General features: G+C 44.4%; 1 protein-coding gene across 1 annotated transcript; it reads left to right on the top strand.

Annotated features, from left to right (window-relative positions):
- The first annotated feature begins 59 nt into the window (after positions 1-59).
- On the top strand, positions 60-19,417 carry LOC135077019 (DNA replication licensing factor Mcm3). Its single transcript, XM_063971612.1, has 14 exons — positions 60-271; positions 348-625; positions 911-1,085; positions 1,599-1,837; positions 2,324-2,563; positions 3,378-3,542; positions 5,002-5,200; positions 10,785-10,933; positions 11,346-11,436; positions 11,865-12,080; positions 13,880-14,020; positions 15,951-16,010; positions 17,194-17,336; positions 18,245-19,417. The coding sequence occupies exons 1-14, from the start codon at positions 200-202 to the stop codon at positions 18,444-18,446; spliced, it is 2,370 nt and encodes a 789-aa protein (XP_063827682.1). The 5' UTR covers positions 60-199; the 3' UTR covers positions 18,447-19,417.
- Positions 19,418-19,474: the final 57 nt, after the last annotated feature.

Here is a 19,474-nt window from a genome sequence, read left to right as displayed (position 1 = left end):
GGTTGACTTTTGGCTTGGGTAACGTGGCCAAATGACTTTGTTCTAAAACTAGGCGTATGTTTAAAAAAATATGTTTCGCGCCAAATTCGTCAATCTGCTAAATCTGTCAAAAAGTTAATTTTCGTTTATTGTTGTTGTGTGGTTTTTGTTGTGTTTCTGTTTAAATTTCTGTTGTTTTTTGTAGTAATATTATATAAATATGGAAGACGGAGATTTTGATCAACGTCTGAGAGATTTGCAAAGAGATTATTTGGAGTTTTTAGACGATGAAGTAAGTTTCAAGCGAAAGCTAACCTCACCTCTGACCTCACTGTGTAAAATGTTAATACCAATATTTTCCTTTGTAGGAAGACCAAGGAATTTATATGGAGTTAGTTAAGCAAATGATAGCGGATAAGTCTAAACGATTAGTTGTAAATGTGAACGATCTCAGGAGAAAGAATCCACAAAGAGCTAAGAATTTGCTTGAGAATGCTTTTGAAGAACAGATAGCGTTCCAGCGTGCTCTGAAAGAATACGTGTCTTCAATTGATCCTACATATGCTAAAGTCCAAGAAGAGTTTTTTGTTGCCTTCTCTGGAAGCTTTGGAAACAAACATGTAACGCCAAGAAGTTTAACGTCGAGGTGAGTTGTCATTCGTATTATTGTTTAAAAGTTACAGATAAAGTCCCTTAGAAGCTGTAGAAATTTAAATGCAGTTGTATTTCTTCAGCTTTATTTGTCATTTTTCTGGGATATAACCACAAAAAAAAGGAAAGTCAACCGTCTTCATACTTATTGTCTTGTTCTCAAAATCGCGTCTTTCTTACTCTCATTCATTCCCTCTCACTCACTCCCTTGCGTTCCGTTTCACACTCCCACACTACGTATTTCATTCTAATTACCTAAGTGTATTCCTCTAACTTTTAGGTACTTGGGCAACCTAATATGTGTGGAAGGTATAGTAACCAGGGTGTCACTGGTGCGGCCCAAGGTAGTGCGCAGTGTACATTACTGCCCTGCTACAAAGAAGGTTATGGAACGGAAGTACACCGACTTGACATCTTTTGAAGCTTTCCCTACTTCAGCTGTGTATCCTACAAAGGTAAAAAAAAAAAGTCAAAAAAACAAGACTTTACCCTTTACACAGTTGTTGAACACTGTTTTAAAATGACATTTCCATACTAAACGTCACTTTAAACCACTGTTCAACGAGCGTGTAAGTTTTATTAGTAAGGGGGTTTAGTATAACCAAAAGCCAAAGCTATGTCATAATAAGGCTAGATTTTTTGTAGCACATTGTCAATCAGGTTTACTATTACTGCTACTACTTGCTATAATGTCTTGACATTTATTGTTCATCTACACTAATATTATAAAGAGGAAAACTTTGTTTATTTGTTTGGTTGTAATGATTGGGCTCAAAAACTACTGGACCGTTTTTAAAAATTCTTTCACCATTCGAAATCTACATTATCTACGAGTAACATAGGCTATATTTTATTTTGGAAAAAAAATAGGGTTCCGTAAAATATGTAGATAATGTAGTCCACGCGCACGAAGCCGCGGGCGGAAAGCTATCCTCTATACTCACCTAGATTTTCAATCATAATTTTAGGATGATGAAGGAAATCCCCTGGAAACTGAATATGGTTTGTCCCGGTACAAAGACCACCAGACACTCACAGTCCAGGAGATGCCGGAGAGGGCACCTGCGGGCCAGCTGCCGCGGAGTGTGGACGTGGTCTGCGACGACGATCTGGTGGATAAGTGCAAGCCCGGAGACAGGGTGCAGGTCGTTGGGAACTACAGGTGTCTACCCTCTAAACAAGGCAGTTTCACTGCTGGCACTTTCAGGTAGGTAGATAACCTTTAACCAATGCTCTTAATTTCATCTAAAACTTTTGAATAGATAAACAAATAAATTTTCAAAGTCTAATTTATATTATTATACTTAGTCAAAGACACTTCATATCATGGCTATAGCACAGTGTACAACACACTGTAATACTAAAGTCCGGTCGCCGAGCACGTAGAATTTCGTCCAATGACCCCAAGCTACCCATCCTTATTGCTCGCGCGTAATTATATTCCTGTTGCGCTCGCACACTCACTGCGGCCGCCCGTCGCACAGACGCGACAGCAATATAATTACGCGCGAGCGACAAATATGGGTAGTTTGGGGTCATTGGACGAAATTCTACGTGCTCGGCGACCGGACTATACACTCTGACATAAATTGTAACCTGTTTTGAGACAAATAAATATTTTCTATTCTATAAAAAAACTCACTGGATTTGATAATTAAGGTACACAGTAAATAATCTTGCAAATACTTTACAGAACCATCCTCATAGCCAACAACATAACCCAAATAAACAAAGACATGAACTTGAACGTCACGTTGGAAGACATCAAGCTGTGCAAGCGTCTGGCCAAGAGAGCCACCGTGGACATGTTCGAGTTGCTGAGCAAGTCGCTGGCACCGTCCATACACGGGCATGAGTACATCAAGAAGGCTATACTGTGTCTGCTGCTGGGCGGCATGGAGAAGATACTGCCTAATGGCACTAGACTCAGAGGGTAAGAGTTGTCAACTTACTTTGACCGTAACTTTAACAATAACTGGTGCTTTTTGTATGGAGTTTGAAAGATTTTTGACATATTTGTTAAAGTCAAAATAAGAATGGAAAAAGAAATATTTTATGTACTTTTTAAAACTCTTTTTGTATGAAGTAAAGCCAGAGTATGGTTTATGTTTGCAATTAATTTTAGAGTAGGCGCACACCGTTTGATTTTTCGTCGGCCGATAGTTTAGTCGGGCAGTTGATCAGTATGGGCATGTATGGGAGTGCGCACACTACGCCAATTCGATTTGACCGATTCTTCATACAAATTAAAATCGGGCACAACTATCGGCCAACTAAAAATCAACGGTGTGCGCCCACTCTTAGGGTTTATTTGATCCATTATCAACTGTAGTTACAAAATGGTACAGTAACCACATAATAATATTCTTCTTCTTCGTCGCTACACTCTTGCAAGAGTGGTCTTGGTCAGGTGTGACAACCACATTTTTTTTATTTTTTTAATAAATATCCAGACATTTTACACTGCGCTTCTAGTCCCAAACTAAGCAAAGCTTGTACTATGGGTACTAGACAACGGATATAAACATACTTAAATACTTTTTTTTTTGTAAATACATACTTATTATACATAGAAAACACCCAGTCCAATACAAACAAATATGTACAACAAATGACACAAATGTTTGTACTGTGCGGGAATCGAACCTCCGGAATAGTAGTCCGTTTCGAACCGCTACACCAAACGGCCGACATTATATGCCACAGTGGACAGCGTTTATGTTGATGTGTCGTCTGTATCTCTATAGTGACATCAACGTGCTTCTCATCGGCGACCCGTCCGTGGCCAAGTCGCAATTACTCCGCTACGTGCTGCAGACGGCGCCGCGAGCCATCACCACCACCGGGCGCGGCTCCTCGGGCGTGGGGCTCACCGCCGCCGTCACCACCGACCCGGAGACCGGGGACCGCCGGTGAGCACCCAGCAGGCTCCAGGTCGCAGCTGCTCCGCTACGTGCTGCAGACGGCGCCGCGAGCCATCACCACCACCGGGCGCGGCTCCTCGGGCGTGGGGCTCACCGCCGCCGTCACCACCGACCCGGAGACCGGGGACCGCCGGTGAGCACCCAGCAGGCTCCAGGTCGCAGCTGCTCCGCTACGTGCTGCAGACGGCGCCGCGAGCCATCACCACCACCGGGCGCGGCTCCTCGGGCGTGGGGCTCACCGCCGCCGTCACCACCGACCCGGAGACCGGGGACCGCCGGTGAGCACCCAGCAGGCTCCAGGTCGCAGCTGCTCCGCTACGTGCTGCAGACGGCGCCGCGAGCCATCACCACCACCGGGCGCGGCTCCTCGGGCGTGGGGCTCACCGCCGCCGTCACCACCGACCCGGAGACCGGGGACCGCCGGTAAGGAAAGAAAAGAAAGAAAGAAACATTTATTGCCATGGACATCACATAATTAACTTTAAAAAAAAATAAAACCGACTTCAAATGCGTGAACACAAAAAAAAATTAAAAATTAAAAATATTGCGTATACAAAAGTTCATCCCCAATTTTCCACCCTTGGGGGTGAAATATTTTCTTCAAATTCGCATGAAACCACCCTTTTGATAATACCTATTCAACAAAAAAATAATCGTTTAAATTGATTTATAATCGGCGGAGATATTGCGTATAAAAAAGTTCATCCCCAATTTCCACCCTTGGGGGTTGTTTTTTCTATTATTAAATTTAAATGGGACCACCCTTGAGGTATTATTTATACGCCGAAAAAAGATTTGTTCAAATCTGTTAATAATTGGCGGAGTTATCGCGTAACAAACATAGAAAAAAAAAAACATACGGGTCGAATTGAGAACCTCCTCCTTTTTTGAAGTCGGTTGAAAAGACAAAAGAGGTAAATAAAAAAAAGCAAACAAGACAGAGGTAACACATAAAACATACAATGGAAGAGAAAGTGAACTGAGCAGTGCCGCCCTGTCGCACAGCGATGCCCATCCCATAGGTCCCCACTCAGCATATGCCGTATGTCGGTAAGGCTGTTTACACACGACACCGCGCGTTGTCGCCGTCGCCGCGCATTAATCACACTAGGATTTAGTAGGACACCTTACCTACACACGTCGCGGTGTGGTGCGATGCAGTGTGTAAAGAGGCTAAGAAGCCAGCGGTTCTAGGTAGGTAGCAGTACTGTATCTTTGTTTCTGTATTTGTAGTGTTCCAAAGTAATAAGGCTGCCATAGCAACAAATAGCGCTCACAATGTTCGGCAAAGACGCGCGATATTGCCAGCTAACGCTTAGATTCATCACTATCATTTCAGCCATAGCACGGTTGGTAGCGGCCTGCATCCAGCGCCTTCCTGCTATCTTTATCAGGTCGTCGGTCCACCTTGTGGACGCTTAGATTAACACAATAAATATGTTCCCAGGCTGGAAGCCGGCGCGATGGTGCTGGCCGACCGCGGCGTGGTGTGCATCGACGAGTTCGACAAGATGTCGGACATCGACCGCACCGCCATCCACGAGGTCATGGAGCAGGGCCGCGTCACCATCGCCAAGGCCGGCGTGCACGCCACGCTCAACGCGCGCTGCAGCGTGCTGGCCGCCGCCAACCCCGTGTACGGCCGGGTGAGTGCATGTTACATAGAGCGAGCCGCGTCACCATCGCCAAGGCCGGCGTGCACGCCACGCTCAACGCGCGCTGCAGCGTGCTGGCCGCCGCCAACCCCGTGTACGGCCGGGTGAGTGCATGTTACATAGAGCGGGCCGCGTCACCATCGACAGTTACAGTCAGAGTAAGGCCGCTTGTAAACATCCGTTTTTTTGACCGGACAACGGCCCGATTTTTTCACCGGATTTAGCGGTGGCGTATGGTTTATTAATGAACGTGTGCACATGCATCGGACATAGGTCCGGCGAGAAAATTGACAGCAAACAAAGGATATCCGTTTTTTGACAGTCCTCCGTCCGTCCATGGAGTCTAAAGACGATTTAATCCAAATGACAGTCTGTTTATCTAAAGCTATAGACTGCAAAATAGAGTCCAGAGATATCCGTGACATATATAGAGTGCAAAACAGGCGGAGTAAAGTGAATAACGGTACGATTGTGGTAGAATTAGCATCCACACTAATTAAAACAGACTTCTTAAAAATGACAAAAACCTTCAATAACAGGCACAAGGAAAAACTTTGCGCGAAGCACCTCGGATTACAGAAAGAAGAGTATAGCCCTATATATGTATCGGAGCAGTTGACAGGTAAAGGAGCCCGATTGCATTTTCTTGCACGAGACTTGGTGAAATCCAAAAACTACAGGTTTTGCTGGACGGCTTACGGTAGAGTATACGTCAGAAAAGACGAAAACTCGCCTATTATCGCGATCAAATCCGAGGCACAGATACATAATCTCCTGCAACTGTCATGACTAGCCGAGCCTCTATACCTGCTTCTTGTTAAATGTTTTATTCTAACTACTACAGTATTATTAAAAGTACAAAATCGTAATTACACATCTCTATGTTCAACGTTTTATACTATAAGCCACATACATATACACATTACTACACATAAACAATTTATTTTATACTCTACACTAAATTCACACTCATCATCACACAAAAACCCATCTCATCATAATATATCACTCGCACTCACTCTTACTTTGTTTCAACATACGTGTGTATTCGTACACCACACATTTCATGTAACCCGAACCAGAACTGATGTCTATCCTTATCATTTATGTAAAAATGAATAATTTAGCCAACACATTAAAAGAAATAGACAATACTGAAGTAGCCCAGGTTTTTGATTACTCGGTAACTGATTTCGTTAAACAAATTAAAATAAGTAACTCAGATTTTACAATTATTACTCAAAATATCCGGAGCATATATAGCAACCTTGATGACCTCACGTTAAACCTAGCCAATTTGAAATGCCACATTGATCTGATCGTTCTCAGTGAATGTAGAATAAATAGAGACAAGAATATACCTCAAATTAATAGTTACGATGCTTACCAAACTAGTAAACATCTCAATAAAGCGGATGGTGTAGTGGCATATATTAAAAAAACACACAATGTAAAAGTAAGTGAAATAATGCTTAAACATGCGTCCTGTTTGCAAATTAGGGTTATTCCTGATATAATTGTGATCGGCATCTACAGATCACCCTCTAATACTAATACTGATGATTTCATCGAGTCTCTCAACCAACATCTTAACACTATCCCATCTAATTACAATATTATAATCACAGGCGATATCAACATTAATCTGGCCTACAGACAGGATGCACCACAATATGAAAAAACAAACAGACTAAATTATTTAAATATGTTGGCAACTCATGGAATAATGACTGGTCATTTACTGCCTACTAGAGGTAATAGTTGTCTGGATCACTTTATGATAAAATTAAAGTCAAATAAAAAGTCAGCTGTAATAGCCGTTCTAGACACTACCATTACTGACCATAACATGGTTTTCCTAAAGTTGTCTAACCGTCCTCATGAAAATACAAACACTAAGACTAAAACTACCCTAAATATGGAAAAGGCACTACTTCAACTAAATGAAAGCAACATAACACAGTTACTGCATTTAAACAACCCTAATACTTTAGTAGATTCTCTTATAATTGTACTACAACAATGTTTAGCTAATAACACTGTGACTAGTACAATTCCTTCTAAATTAAGAATAATGAAACCCTGGATGACAACAGGATTACATCGTTGTATCTTGAATCGTAATGCTTTACAAAAAAAACTTAAGTCTGACCCATACAACGAGGTGTTAAAAATCACTTTTAAACGTTATCGAAATTATTGCAACAACCTTATTAGACAACAAAAACGAAAATATGATAGAGAACAGTTACTAAAAGCTCACAAAGATCCTAAAAAAATTTGGAATGCTATCAATTGTATAACACAGCGGAAGCCAAAGAAAATTGACAGTACTGGTCTTTTAGACCTAGGCTTGACTTCTGAAGACTCCGTTAATAGGGTAAATCATTATTTTGCTTCCGTGGGTAAATCATTAGCTGAAAAAATCAATGTGACGGACTCCAAAACTTTTGAACGCCTTAAGCAACAAAACTTGTCAATATCATCGTTTGCGCTTCATGACACGGATCTTGAGGAAGTTCATACTACCTTAATGAATTTGAAATCTAGCAGTGCGCCTGGATGGGATCACATACCGACTCTTTTCCTTAAGGCCGCTCACGCTCAAATCGTTCCTATTTTGGCTCACTTAATAAATCTATGTTTTGAACAGGGCATATTTCCATTCTCTCTTAAAAAGGCCCTTATAACTGCTGTATACAAAAGTGGCGATAAAACCGATGTATCCAACTTTAGGCCAATCTCTGTTTTACCTTCCATTTCCAAAATTCTTGAAAAAATTTTAAACTCCAGACTCGTAAGCTATCTAAATAAATTTGAATTAATATCAGCACAACAGTTCGGTTTTCGCCAAGGCATTTCTACAGAAGATGCTATCATGTCACTAGCTTCTTCCGTGACAGAAGCAGTGGACAGTGGTAACAAATGTCTAGTAGTCTTCTTAGACCTGAAAAAGGCCTTCGACACAGTCTCTGTGCCTATTCTTCTAGAAAAACTACAGAGCATTGGTGTTCGAGGCCTCCCGCTGCGGTTATTTAAGGACTACTTGTCGGAGCGAAAACAGAGAGTTAAGATAGGAAATCATATTAGCGACGATGAAAATATAACCTATGGGGTACCTCAGGGCAGTGTCCTGGGCCCGACATTGTTTCTTGTCTACATTAACCAACTCAGTAATTTGACTTTGACCAATGGACGTGTTTTTACGTACGCAGATGACACTGCTCTTCTTTTTACTGGGAAAACTTGGGAATGTACTCGAATTTCTGCTGAGAATGGCTTGGCAGTGGTATCGCATTGGCTCGAGGATAACCTCTTAACGTTAAATACTGCAAAAACGCACTATATCTGTTTCTCCATTTATGATCGTTCTCAACCTGCTGCCGATTTCAAAATAAAAATTCATAATTGCAAAAACTTTTCGGATTCTGACTGCTCGTGCGTTGACCTGGAGAAAGTTGAGCATACTAAATATTTAGGAATAATATTTGATCAAAGATTATCCTGGCATGTTCACATTGAATTGATCTTAAATAGAATTAGAAAATTAATTTGGACTTTCAAGATATTACGTCATATTGCAAATAAGGAATTATTAAACCAAGTATATATTTCATTAGCCCAATCGGTTTTAGGTTATTGTCTGCCGATCTGGGGAGGTGCATCTAAAATGAAATTTTTGGAACTTGAAAGAGCTCAAAGATCGCTGGTGAAAGTTATGTACTTCAAACCCTACAGGTTTCCTACTGATATGCTCTTCCTGACGTCGGGCCTCCTTAGTGTACGTAAGCTTTATGTGCTCCTGATTGCCTTAAAAATACACAAATACTTTCCCTACGACATCAAACTTATAAATACTGATAGCAGAAGAAAGAAAAATGTTGTTCCTACAGCTATGGTCAAAACTACTTTTGCTAAACGTCAATACGGTAGACTGTCATCCTCTATTTATAATGTCCTTAACAATGAATTAAATATTTATCCGTTGACTATCCATGAGTGTAAAAACAGAATCACAGAGTGGCTTAAGACCAAAAACTATGACGATATCGAAAACCTAGTCAAACCTTATACATAGTATTCACACACACACGCACACACGCGCGCGCACACACACACACACACACTTACACACGTACACACACACACACACACACACTGACACGCGGTACAATAGAGATTTGAATAAGTTCTACTTAAATATTGTTAACACAAGAGCGGTGTTTCCTAACACAAGCAACTGTATGCTTAAAAGGAAACTCCAAACCCTGTATGTTATTTAATGTACTTTTGTAATGAAATAAAATATTTTGTATTTTTTTGTATTTTTTTGGTGAAAAAATGGATGTCTACAAACGGCCTAAATACTAATGAGTAGGTCATCTCAACGCACGGGCGCGGTTTGTATGTGAGCGCGCCTATACGTATGCAGCGCGCACGCACACTGACAAAATTTAGCGGGGATTAGCGGGGAGCCAGTCGTGGTTGCGCCGAATGTTGTTGGTGTGCGTGCGCGCCGCATACGTGTTGGCGCGCTCACATACAAACCGCGCCCGTGCGTTTCTATGAAGATGATCTACTCATTTGTATTTACTCTGGTGCAGTGTTACATAAAGCGGGCCACGTCACCATCGCCAAGTGAGTGAGTGCAGAGACGTAACTATAGGGTGACAGGGCTGGCAAAATGCCACGGGCCCCCAACCTGAAGGGGCCCTGGCCCAGGACCCCCGCCCATCGTAATGGTCCCCGTGCCCCCCCTGCAAAATAACCCTAAATACGCCAAAGGCCCCATGCTGTATTTGCATAGACCTCAGGTGGTATAGTTACGCTGCTGGTGGAGATTTAGAACGGGCCGCGTCACCATCGCCAAGGCCTTGTCACGCCACAATAATAATAATAAACCGACGAGTGATGTCAGATGGATACTCATCATTATCATTTTAGCCAAGACGTCCACTGCTGAACATAGGCCTCCCCAAATGATTTCCATAATGACCGGTCGGTAGCGGCCTGCATCCAGCGTCTTCCTGCTACCTTTATGAGGTCCTCGGTCCACCTTGTGGGTGGACGACCTACGCTGCACTTTCCGGCACGTGGCTGGATGGATGCTACATACGAATAATTCTATGAAAAAACTATGTTTTGAGAGTTTACGAAAAGTTATTGATCGCAACAGGTCATAACCCTATGCGTATCACTAAGGCCCAGAACAGACGGTGAAACGCAACTGCAACGAAACTGCAACTGCTAGTTACTTTTGAGTTGCATCTAAGTTTCTGCCACAGCGTCCGTTGAGAGACCACACATGACGCAACCAGTTTGAAACTTTCAGTTTCATTCATAAGAATCATCAGAAAGTTGCAGTTTCGTTGCAGTTGCGTTTCACCGTCTGTGCCTAAGAGAGATGTCGCTGCGACACCGCAACGCAACGTCAACACCCGTGTGGCAGCTCTCTCGTTCTTCTCCATTATACACACACATCTCTCAGTTAATTTCGCTCCATTATTAGCAACACCTCAAGTGTATTGATTGATTTTTTAGAGTGTAATTCTTAATCACCTTCATCATCCCTCAGTACGACCAGTACAAGACGCCGATGGAGAACATCGGGCTCCAAGACTCTTTGCTGTCGCGTTTCGACCTGCTGTTCGTGATGCTGGACATCGCCGACGCCGACCACGACAACATGATCTCCGAACACGTGCTCAGGATGCACAGATACAGGTAATATATTGGTTTCACTGAAGGCGCAGTTACACTATGCACGAAGTTGATCGAAGAGAAACATCGAAGTATGGGTGACGCACGGCAAAACGAACTGAACTGCGTGTTTACACTATCTGATTCGAACAACTTTCCACATAGTGTAGCTGCTCTATAATGCTGTAATTTATTTTTTTGTTCTTGCTTTTCTTGGATGCATCTCGCCTGATGGAAAGTTAGCGAGCTTTACTTGAAATCTTCAACCGCAGAGGCTGGCTATCGTAAACATAATGCTGTTAACATACAACAATGACGAAATACTTGGTAAGATGGTGGTAGCTAGCCAGGTGGACTTAAAATAAGCTTTCTACCCTACCATCAATACAATAGAGATCTTTGCATGGCTAATTCTTCTTCCATATCGTTTTTGCAGAAACCCTAAGGAGCAAGATGGCGAAGTTCTACCCATGGGTTCTTCAGTGGAGATGTTGTCAACAGAAAACCCCGACACTGAAGAAGTTGATGTAAGATAATGTTACATTCTCAATAGTGGTACCCAAAAATTCAAATTCGTTGTTATGCGAACGCCTAAGTTGTAAAAGCAGTCGCCTAGCAAGCCACAGAGTGCTTCGAAATCCATCTGTAACGGTTTTTCATATATCATTATGTAGTTTTGTTTCACATAATTTCAGGATTATAAAACTTGCCTAAGGTCTCGAACCCACGATCTTTCGCTTGCCGGGCGCCTTTTGTCACCGTCCGAGCTACTTAGACATTGGTTGAACCCAAAATATTTCGAGATGCGACTCTTATGCCCGTTTTCACCATCCATCCCTAAGTTTTAAGTGACCCCTATGGTAACACATAAGAATTTTGTTTTCATAGCGGTCACTTAAAAATTAGGGATTGATGGTGAAAACGGGCATTAATATTTTAATAACTATAATTTCAGGAGTCTCGCGAGTCGATATACGAGAAATACGACCCTCTACTCCACGGGAACACCCGCAGCAAGAAAGACCAGATCCTCAGCAGCAAGTTCATGCGGAAGTACATCCACATCGCGCGCCTCATGAAGCCCAAGCTCACGAGCGACGCGAGTGACGTCATCGCTGACGAGTACGCGCGTCTGCGCAGCCAGGACACCATGGACAGCGACGTGGCCAGGGTAAGGGACTTGACTTACTTGACTTATGGTCCTATGTCCCCTAGATGGGGCAGAGGGCGTCCACAACAGTCCTCCATCTCGTTCGGTCTTGAGCTTCTCGCTTGATCTCGCTCCAGGTCTTGCCGATCTTCTTCGCCTCGTCCGCTACAGTGCGCCGCCAAGTTTGCCTGGGTCGACCACGTTTGCGTTTTCCTTGGGGATTCCAATCCAGAGCCTGCTTAGGGATGTGATCGGGGTCCCTTCGGAGAGTGTGGCCAATCCAGTTCCACTTGCGGCGCTTGATCTGCTGGTCGATCGGAATCTCGTGGCAGCGTTCCAATAGCTCGACGTTGGAGATTTTCTCGGGCCAGTATATGCCGAGAATTCGGCGAAGGCAGCGGTTGATGAAGACCTGCAGCTGGTGCAAGATAACCTTGGTGACCTTCCACGTTTCACACCCATATAAGGGCAGGGCCAGGGTAAGGGAGCTGGTTCATATACAGACAGGACCCTCTGCTCCACGGGACACGCAGCAAGGAACAGATCCTCAGCAGCAAGTACATCCACATCGCGCGCCTCATGAAGCCCAAGCTCACGAGCGACGCCAGCGACGCCATCGCCGACGAGTACGCGCGTCTGCGCAGCCAGGACACCATGGACAGCGACGTGGCCAGGGTAAGCAGGAAGTTGATCTGGATGGATCTGAGACGTCGTCGCTTACTATGGGCCTCGTAAAAAGGTTCAAGGTCACCCAAAATGCGATGGAGTGTGCTATGCTCGGAGTTTTCCTACGTGATCGAATCAGAAATGACGAAATCGTAGAATAATTTAAGGTCCCATTATTTGTATTGTATTGCTGTTAGTTTTCCGAATAAAATAAATAAATAAATAACCAAAGTGACTAACATCATCATCATCATTTTCAGCCATAGACCGTCACTGCTGAACATAGGCCTCCCCCAATGATTTCCACAATGGCCGGTTGGTTGCGGTCTGCATCCAGCGTCTTCCCGCTACCTTTATGAGGTCGTCGGAATTGCTAAAATCCAGTGGCAGTGAGCGGGACATAGCTCATAGAACTGATGGCCGCTGGGGCAGAAAAGTTCTCGAATGGCGACCACGAGCCGGAAGGGAAAAATTAGGGGAAGCCTATGTTCAGCTCAGCAGTGTATGTCCTGTGGCTAAAAAGATGATGATTGTGATTTTCAACCACAGGATGACCACTGCTGACCATAGGCGTAGCGGCCTGAATCAAGTGTCTTTGCTATCTTTATGAGGTTGTTATTCCACCTTGTCATCTTGTGGATGTCCCACGCTGCTCTCAATTCTGCGTGCTATGAATTCAGCTACAGTCGTTTCCCTATGTTCTTCTGATTAATTTCGTTGCGGGTCCAATGACAGTTTAACTTTCCCCCGGGACAAACTTGACCTTCACTGGTTGGGTTTTTATTGGCGGTCAAGCTGTGGATCCTGGCTACAAGAGTTGCAGTGGTGGGAATGAGAGGTGGGAATAAATAAATAAATATCATTGGACATTTTACACTACGCTTCTAGTCTCAAACTTGTACTATGGGTACTAGACAACGGATATACATACTTAAATACTTTTTTTTTGTAAATACATATTATACATAGAAAACATCCAGTCTAATACAAACAAATATGTTCATGCACACAAATGTTTGTACTGTACGGGAATCGAACCCGCAACCACTGGAATAGTAGTCCGTTTCGAACCACTACACCAAACGGCCGACAATAGTCCCATAGAGTCGTTTCCCGCTCAAACTACTGACTGACGTGCGACCGTTTCTTTACAGACGCAGCCGGTGACGGCGCGCACGCTGGAGACGCTGATCCGGCTGGCCACGGCGCACGCCAAGTGCCGGCTCAGCTTCCAGGTCACGCAGGACGACGCGCACGCCGCCATCGAGCTCGTGCAGTTCGCCTACTTCAAGAAGGTCGGTCTGTTGGTCCTCACAGACGCAGCCGGTGACGCTGGTCCGGCTGGCCACGGCGCACGCCAAGTGCCGGCTCAGCTTCCAGGTCACGCAGGACGACGCGCACGCCGCCATCGAGCTCGTGCAGTTCGCCTACTTCAAGAAGGTTGGTCTGTTGGTCCTCACAGACGCAGCCGGTGACGCTGGTCCGGCTGGCCACGGCGCACGCCAAGTGCCGGCTCAGCTTCCAGGTCACGCAGGACGACGCGCACGCCGCCATCGAGCTCGTGCAGTTCGCCTACTTCAAGAAGGTCGGTCTGTTGGTCCTCACAGACGCAGCCGGTGACGCTGGTCCGGCTGGCCACGGCGCACGCCAAGTGCCGGCTCAGCTTCCAGGTCACGCAGGACGACGCGCACGCCGCCATCGAGCTCGTGCAGTTCGCCTACTTCAAGAAGGTCGGTCTGTTGGTCCTCACAGACGCAGCCGGTGACGCTGGTCCGGCTGGCCACGGCGCACGCCAAGTGCCGGCTCAGCTTCCAGGTCACGCAGGACGACGCGCACGCCGCCATCGAGCTCGTGCAGTTCGCCTACTTCAAGAAGGTCGGTCTGTTGGTCCTCACAGACGCAGCCGGTGACGCTGGTCCGGCTGGCCACGGCGCACGCCAAGTGCCGGCTCAGCTTCCAGGTCACGCAGGACGACGCGCACGCCGCCATCGAGCTCGTGCAGTTCGCCTACTTCAAGAAGGTCGGTCTGTTGGTCCTCACAGACGCAGCCGGTGACGCTGGTCCGGCTGGCCACGGCGCACGCCAAGTGCCGGCTCAGCTTCCAGGTCACGCAGGACGACGCGCACGCCGCCATCGAGCTCGTGCAGTTCGCCTACTTCAAGAAGGTCGGTCTGTTGGTCCTCACAGACGCAGCCGGTGACGCTGGTCCGGCTGGCCACGGCGCACGCCAAGTGCCGGCTCAGCTTCCAGGTCACGCAGGACGACGCGCACGCCGCCATCGAGCTCGTGCAGTTCGCGTACTTCAAGAAGGTTGGTTTGTTGCTTTTTAGGCCTCAGCCTCGAGTTTAGCGGGCAGCGAGAACGGGTCTGCGTTGCCCGCCCCGCTCCCGCGCAGCCGCCGCTCCCGCCCCGCTGCCCGCTAAACTCGAGGCTGAGGCCTAAAGTGGGACTACGAGTGGTGTTGAAGAGAAACTCAGGAGACGTTATTTGGTAAAGTTTGTATTGTTACACGCAGTAGATGTTGAACAGACAATGGTTCGAGGAAAAGTGTAAAAAAGTGGTCGTGGAAACAGCACGGCACGGACGTAGTGCAGTGCCATCTATGATTCATTAAGTGAATTAGTTCGGTACTCCTGTTAGTTCGGTAAAGGTGAGAAGAATCATAGATCGCGCTAAATATGTATGTATGGGTTTGGAACATTGTGGTTTGCACATGTTATAGCCAGTTCCTAAAGTTGCTGTGCCCTAACTGGGTCCACATTGTTTAACTGCTTAAATTGTAAGACCTAATGTGGTTATGCAATAAAACGATTGAGTATTGACAAGTAAATTCGGGGGTAATACACACGGTTAAATGAGGCGCACACAAATTACAGGAGAGACATAAGTACTGCACGGTGATAGTCACCCGTGGAAAAAAAGATGTGGCATTGAGTGTTACAGTTACAGTGTTACTAATCGGTATTTTTTTTACCAATGGGTAACAGTGTTACACAAAATGGTGACTCAACGGGAACAAACGGCGCGCTTAGCAATGAATTCATTTGATGATCAAGACAGATGATATCTTGAGTTACAGTATGAGTAACAAAACAGTTACATTTGCCTAAGCGACTTAACACAATATTACTGTAAAGTAAAGCTGGAATCAAACACTTTGTGTGGTTTCCCCAGGTGCTGACGAAGGAGAAACGTCGCAAGAGACGCGCGTCGTCCGACGAGGAGGCCGCGGGCTCGGACGCCGAGCAGGCCGAGCAGCCGAAGGCCAAGAGGTCGCGAAGGACGGTAAGGATAATAAATAAATAAATTCTTTATTGAATAACTTATTGACAGTTTTTAACAATAGGCTAATATTAAACTATAATAGGTAAAAGTACACAAGTGCCTGAACTAAGAATTATAATTCCTGTATTTCAGGCAAAACAAGGCTTAGATTACTTTATTAATAGAACTATTTCTATTTTACTCTAGGGTCTTGCTTAATTCATAAGCACTAACAGTAATTGGGTTTCTGCACCTCATTTGTTGCCATGGGTAGAAAAGTAGATATTTTTCCCATTCGTCTAGTGGGTCCAATGTTTTTCAACCTGTGGGTCGCGACCCCCTGGGTGGTCGCGAGAGGTCCTAAAATATACCTCAGTAATAAAAACAGTAAAGTTATTAAGATAGATGTATCCGAAATCTAATTATGCAAATGCATGTTGTATAGATTGAAATATTCGGTTGCTATACCATTTTTATAACATTATAAAAGGCATGAAAAAAAAGCTAGTGGTCCGGTCTCAAAATATTTTTTCATGTCATGGAAAAGGCTGAAAAACACCGGTCTAGTCCCTTTAGTGGGAGAGACGCCATTGATGATGACTGAGAAACATGTGATCGAGTCATCTAAGGCGCAATAGAGGCTAGATAAAACAGTAGAAGTAAGGGCCTGTGCACACGGCGTGATTGTGTCCAACTTTTGTGTGTATCGCTACTAATGCGCGTCGACGTGGCGCGCTTAGAAAACGTCATGTTAGGCTCCAAGATGTGTACAGTTGACAGCAGATTTAGTTTCTACGCTAGTTATAACGTATTATAACTTCTCTCTCATTCAATTTTAAACTGTGGTCTAGTGGTAAGACCACTTGCTTCAGACACAAAGTTCCTGAGTTCGATTCTCAGTGGGGGCAGATTTTTCTGTTCGGTTTGGTTGGTGGTAGGGCTTGTTCCAATTCCGCCTGGCTAGCTACCACCATCTTACCTAAGTCTGTCGCCATAACAACAATGCTAAACAGCATTGTTGTGTTCCGGCAGTTAGAGGTAAGATAGCCAGTTCCTCTGTGGTTGAGGATTCCGAGTGAAACTCGCTTCCACCTTCGGCCTGATCATCACTTACCATCAGGTGAGATACAAGCCAAGAGCTTCCTCGTTGTAGATAAAAAAAACTATTTCAACGCCATAAGGTATAAATTACTGTTCAATTCAGGGCGGTGCGGGCGCAAGCGAGGACCCGTACCAGTTCTCGTCAGACGAGGAGGCGGAGCCCGTGCTGCGAGCCGCGCGCGCCTCGCAGCCCGAGCCCGCGCAGCGTTCCACCAGGGCTTCGCAGAAGACCATCGACTCCAATAGGTAACTACATGTTTTGTTGGCACCGCACCTATTATTAGCGGCCAGGGATCTACCAATGAGGGCTATCGTTTTAGCGCTCACCAGTTAGCGCCACTGTAGAGTAAGGTCCTGTCACTTGCTAGTAGCGAAGACAGTGGCGCCAACTTGTGAGCGCTAAAGTGGTAGGAGGACTATCGCATTTGCACTCATCAAGATGACGCCACTGTAGAGTGAGGTCCTGTCAATCGCCAGGGGTGCCAACTGTTAAGTATAAAAACCATAGCCCTCAACTTTTCTAACCGAGTGAACCAGATAACTGTGACTAGGGAGCGTTAGAGATTACTAACAAAAAAAGGTGTGTATAAGTTTATATTTGTAAAACCGCACCTATTATACAACTGTATGAGCAGACAAAGATCTACGATTTTTTCTAACCAGGCCAAAATTTTACTGTGGCGACGCCCCCTCTTAGAGGTAGATAACAAAAAAAAGGTCGACGCGTTTACTAGTTTATTTTTAACGTGTGAGTTTCAAATCAAGTTAATCGTGTCTCCTTTCAAGGCGCCCCCTTTTTTCAAATGGCGCCCCAACTGCAAGCACCTTGGTTTGATCTCCCCCCGCTCAATGATTTTTGTAATAAGGGGGAATATCTTTTTAATCTCATATCTCGGCAGGCTGAAGTGAGGAAGAGTGAATGTATATTAAAAGGCGAATGAAAGTTATTCTATGTCTTTATTTATGACTTATATGCACGTAAAACACTACATAAGGCGGACTTAATGCCTTTCGGCACTCCTCCAGTCAACCTTATGGCCAAACTGAGAATAACGTAGGCGATATAAAATTATAGATATTCACTATTAGCTGAAATAAGATTATACATAAATACCATTTATGAATAGTAAGTAATATCTTATCAATCACTCCAGGTTGAGTCAATTCAAGACCGCGCTACAACAACTATTCCGGGACGAGCGCGCCAACTCCTTGCCCCTGGACCGTATCACGGCGCACGTCAACGAGGCGTACGCGCACGAGACGTTCTCCGAAGGCGAGATACACGCCGCGCTCGACAAGATGACTCAAGACAACCAGGTCATGATGGCGGACGATATTGTTTTCTTGATCTAAACCGAGATGTTTTGAGAATAATCACGTACAACTCCCAGGTAATGGGTACTCGGCTGTCGCGTTATTGTCACTTGAGATTGTGTGACATTAAACTATACTATGTGCTTGGTAAATACGAAGCTACGTCTATTCTCCGAATTGTGGTAAATTTAAAATCTTTCTTATTGATTCTGATAACTAACTTTTAATTAATATAATAATAATAATAATCCCGTACCTGTTTCATTACTGCCGACTACGGTCGAGATCAAAATTCTTTTGAAAAAATAATAATAATAAATAACTTTATTAACACACATTATGACAATACAATGGTTAAAATAAAACGAAAAAGACAAATGCATGTTAACAGGGCGCCCGCTCAGTTTTAGTTGGGACACCTTGTAGGATGTCCCAACACTGATTTTCAGCAGGAAGCCCTATCGGCTACTGCGCATCCCTACCGGCGAACCTGGTGTTAGAAGAGGATCACATTCAGAACTAAAACGTATGTTAATGTTTAATTATAATATCCTCACCGATTACATTTCCGCCTTATAAATATGTACAAAATAATGTAACGTTGTATGAAGCAACCACATATCTACCACGAATTCCATAATTGGTTAAAGAAAGTTAAGTTTGGTCAATTAACTTTGCTATGTGGTAAATTAAACTCTTGAGCATATTGGTATTTTGTCTCTATTTTGAAAATCTTATAAAATCACATGATTATGTAATTCAATCAATGTACAGTAGAACGCCGATTATCCGGACGCCGATTAACCGAATTGCCAATTATCCGAATCGGTCCTAAGTGTAATATAAAAAATTAAAACCAAATAATTTTTGTTTTGTTTTGTTGTAACAAGTTGGAACTCGCAGGAGTCTAAATTATTTCAACTCAGCGTTATTGTAGAACTGTAAACATAGTTAATAAAGTTTATTCTATGTGTGACAATTCGTTTTTAACACGCTTTTTCTTTATTATCAGTCTATGTCCGATTATCCGAATCGACCCCGGTCCCAATTAATTCGGATAATCGGCG

This window comes from Ostrinia nubilalis, chromosome 12, assembly GCF_963855985.1.
Source record: "Ostrinia nubilalis chromosome 12, ilOstNubi1.1, whole genome shotgun sequence".
In the NCBI taxonomy this organism is placed as follows: domain Eukaryota; kingdom Metazoa; phylum Arthropoda; class Insecta; order Lepidoptera; family Crambidae; genus Ostrinia; species Ostrinia nubilalis.
This window is presented reverse-complemented; position numbering and strand designations above follow the sequence as displayed.

Bases quoted from the DNA above. Each gene is read 5' to 3' on its own strand.
- LOC135077019 (XM_063971612.1), top strand. From the start codon at position 200: ATGGAAGACGGAGATTTTGATCAACGTCTGAGAGATTTGCAAAGAGAT. The intron at 272-347 runs GTAAGTTTCAAG...TTTCCTTTGTAG, and splicing joins TGGAGTTTTTAGACGATGAA to GAAGACCAAGGAATTTATAT. The intron at 11,437-11,864 runs GTAAGATAATGT...CTATAATTTCAG, and splicing joins CCGACACTGAAGAAGTTGAT to GAGTCTCGCGAGTCGATATA.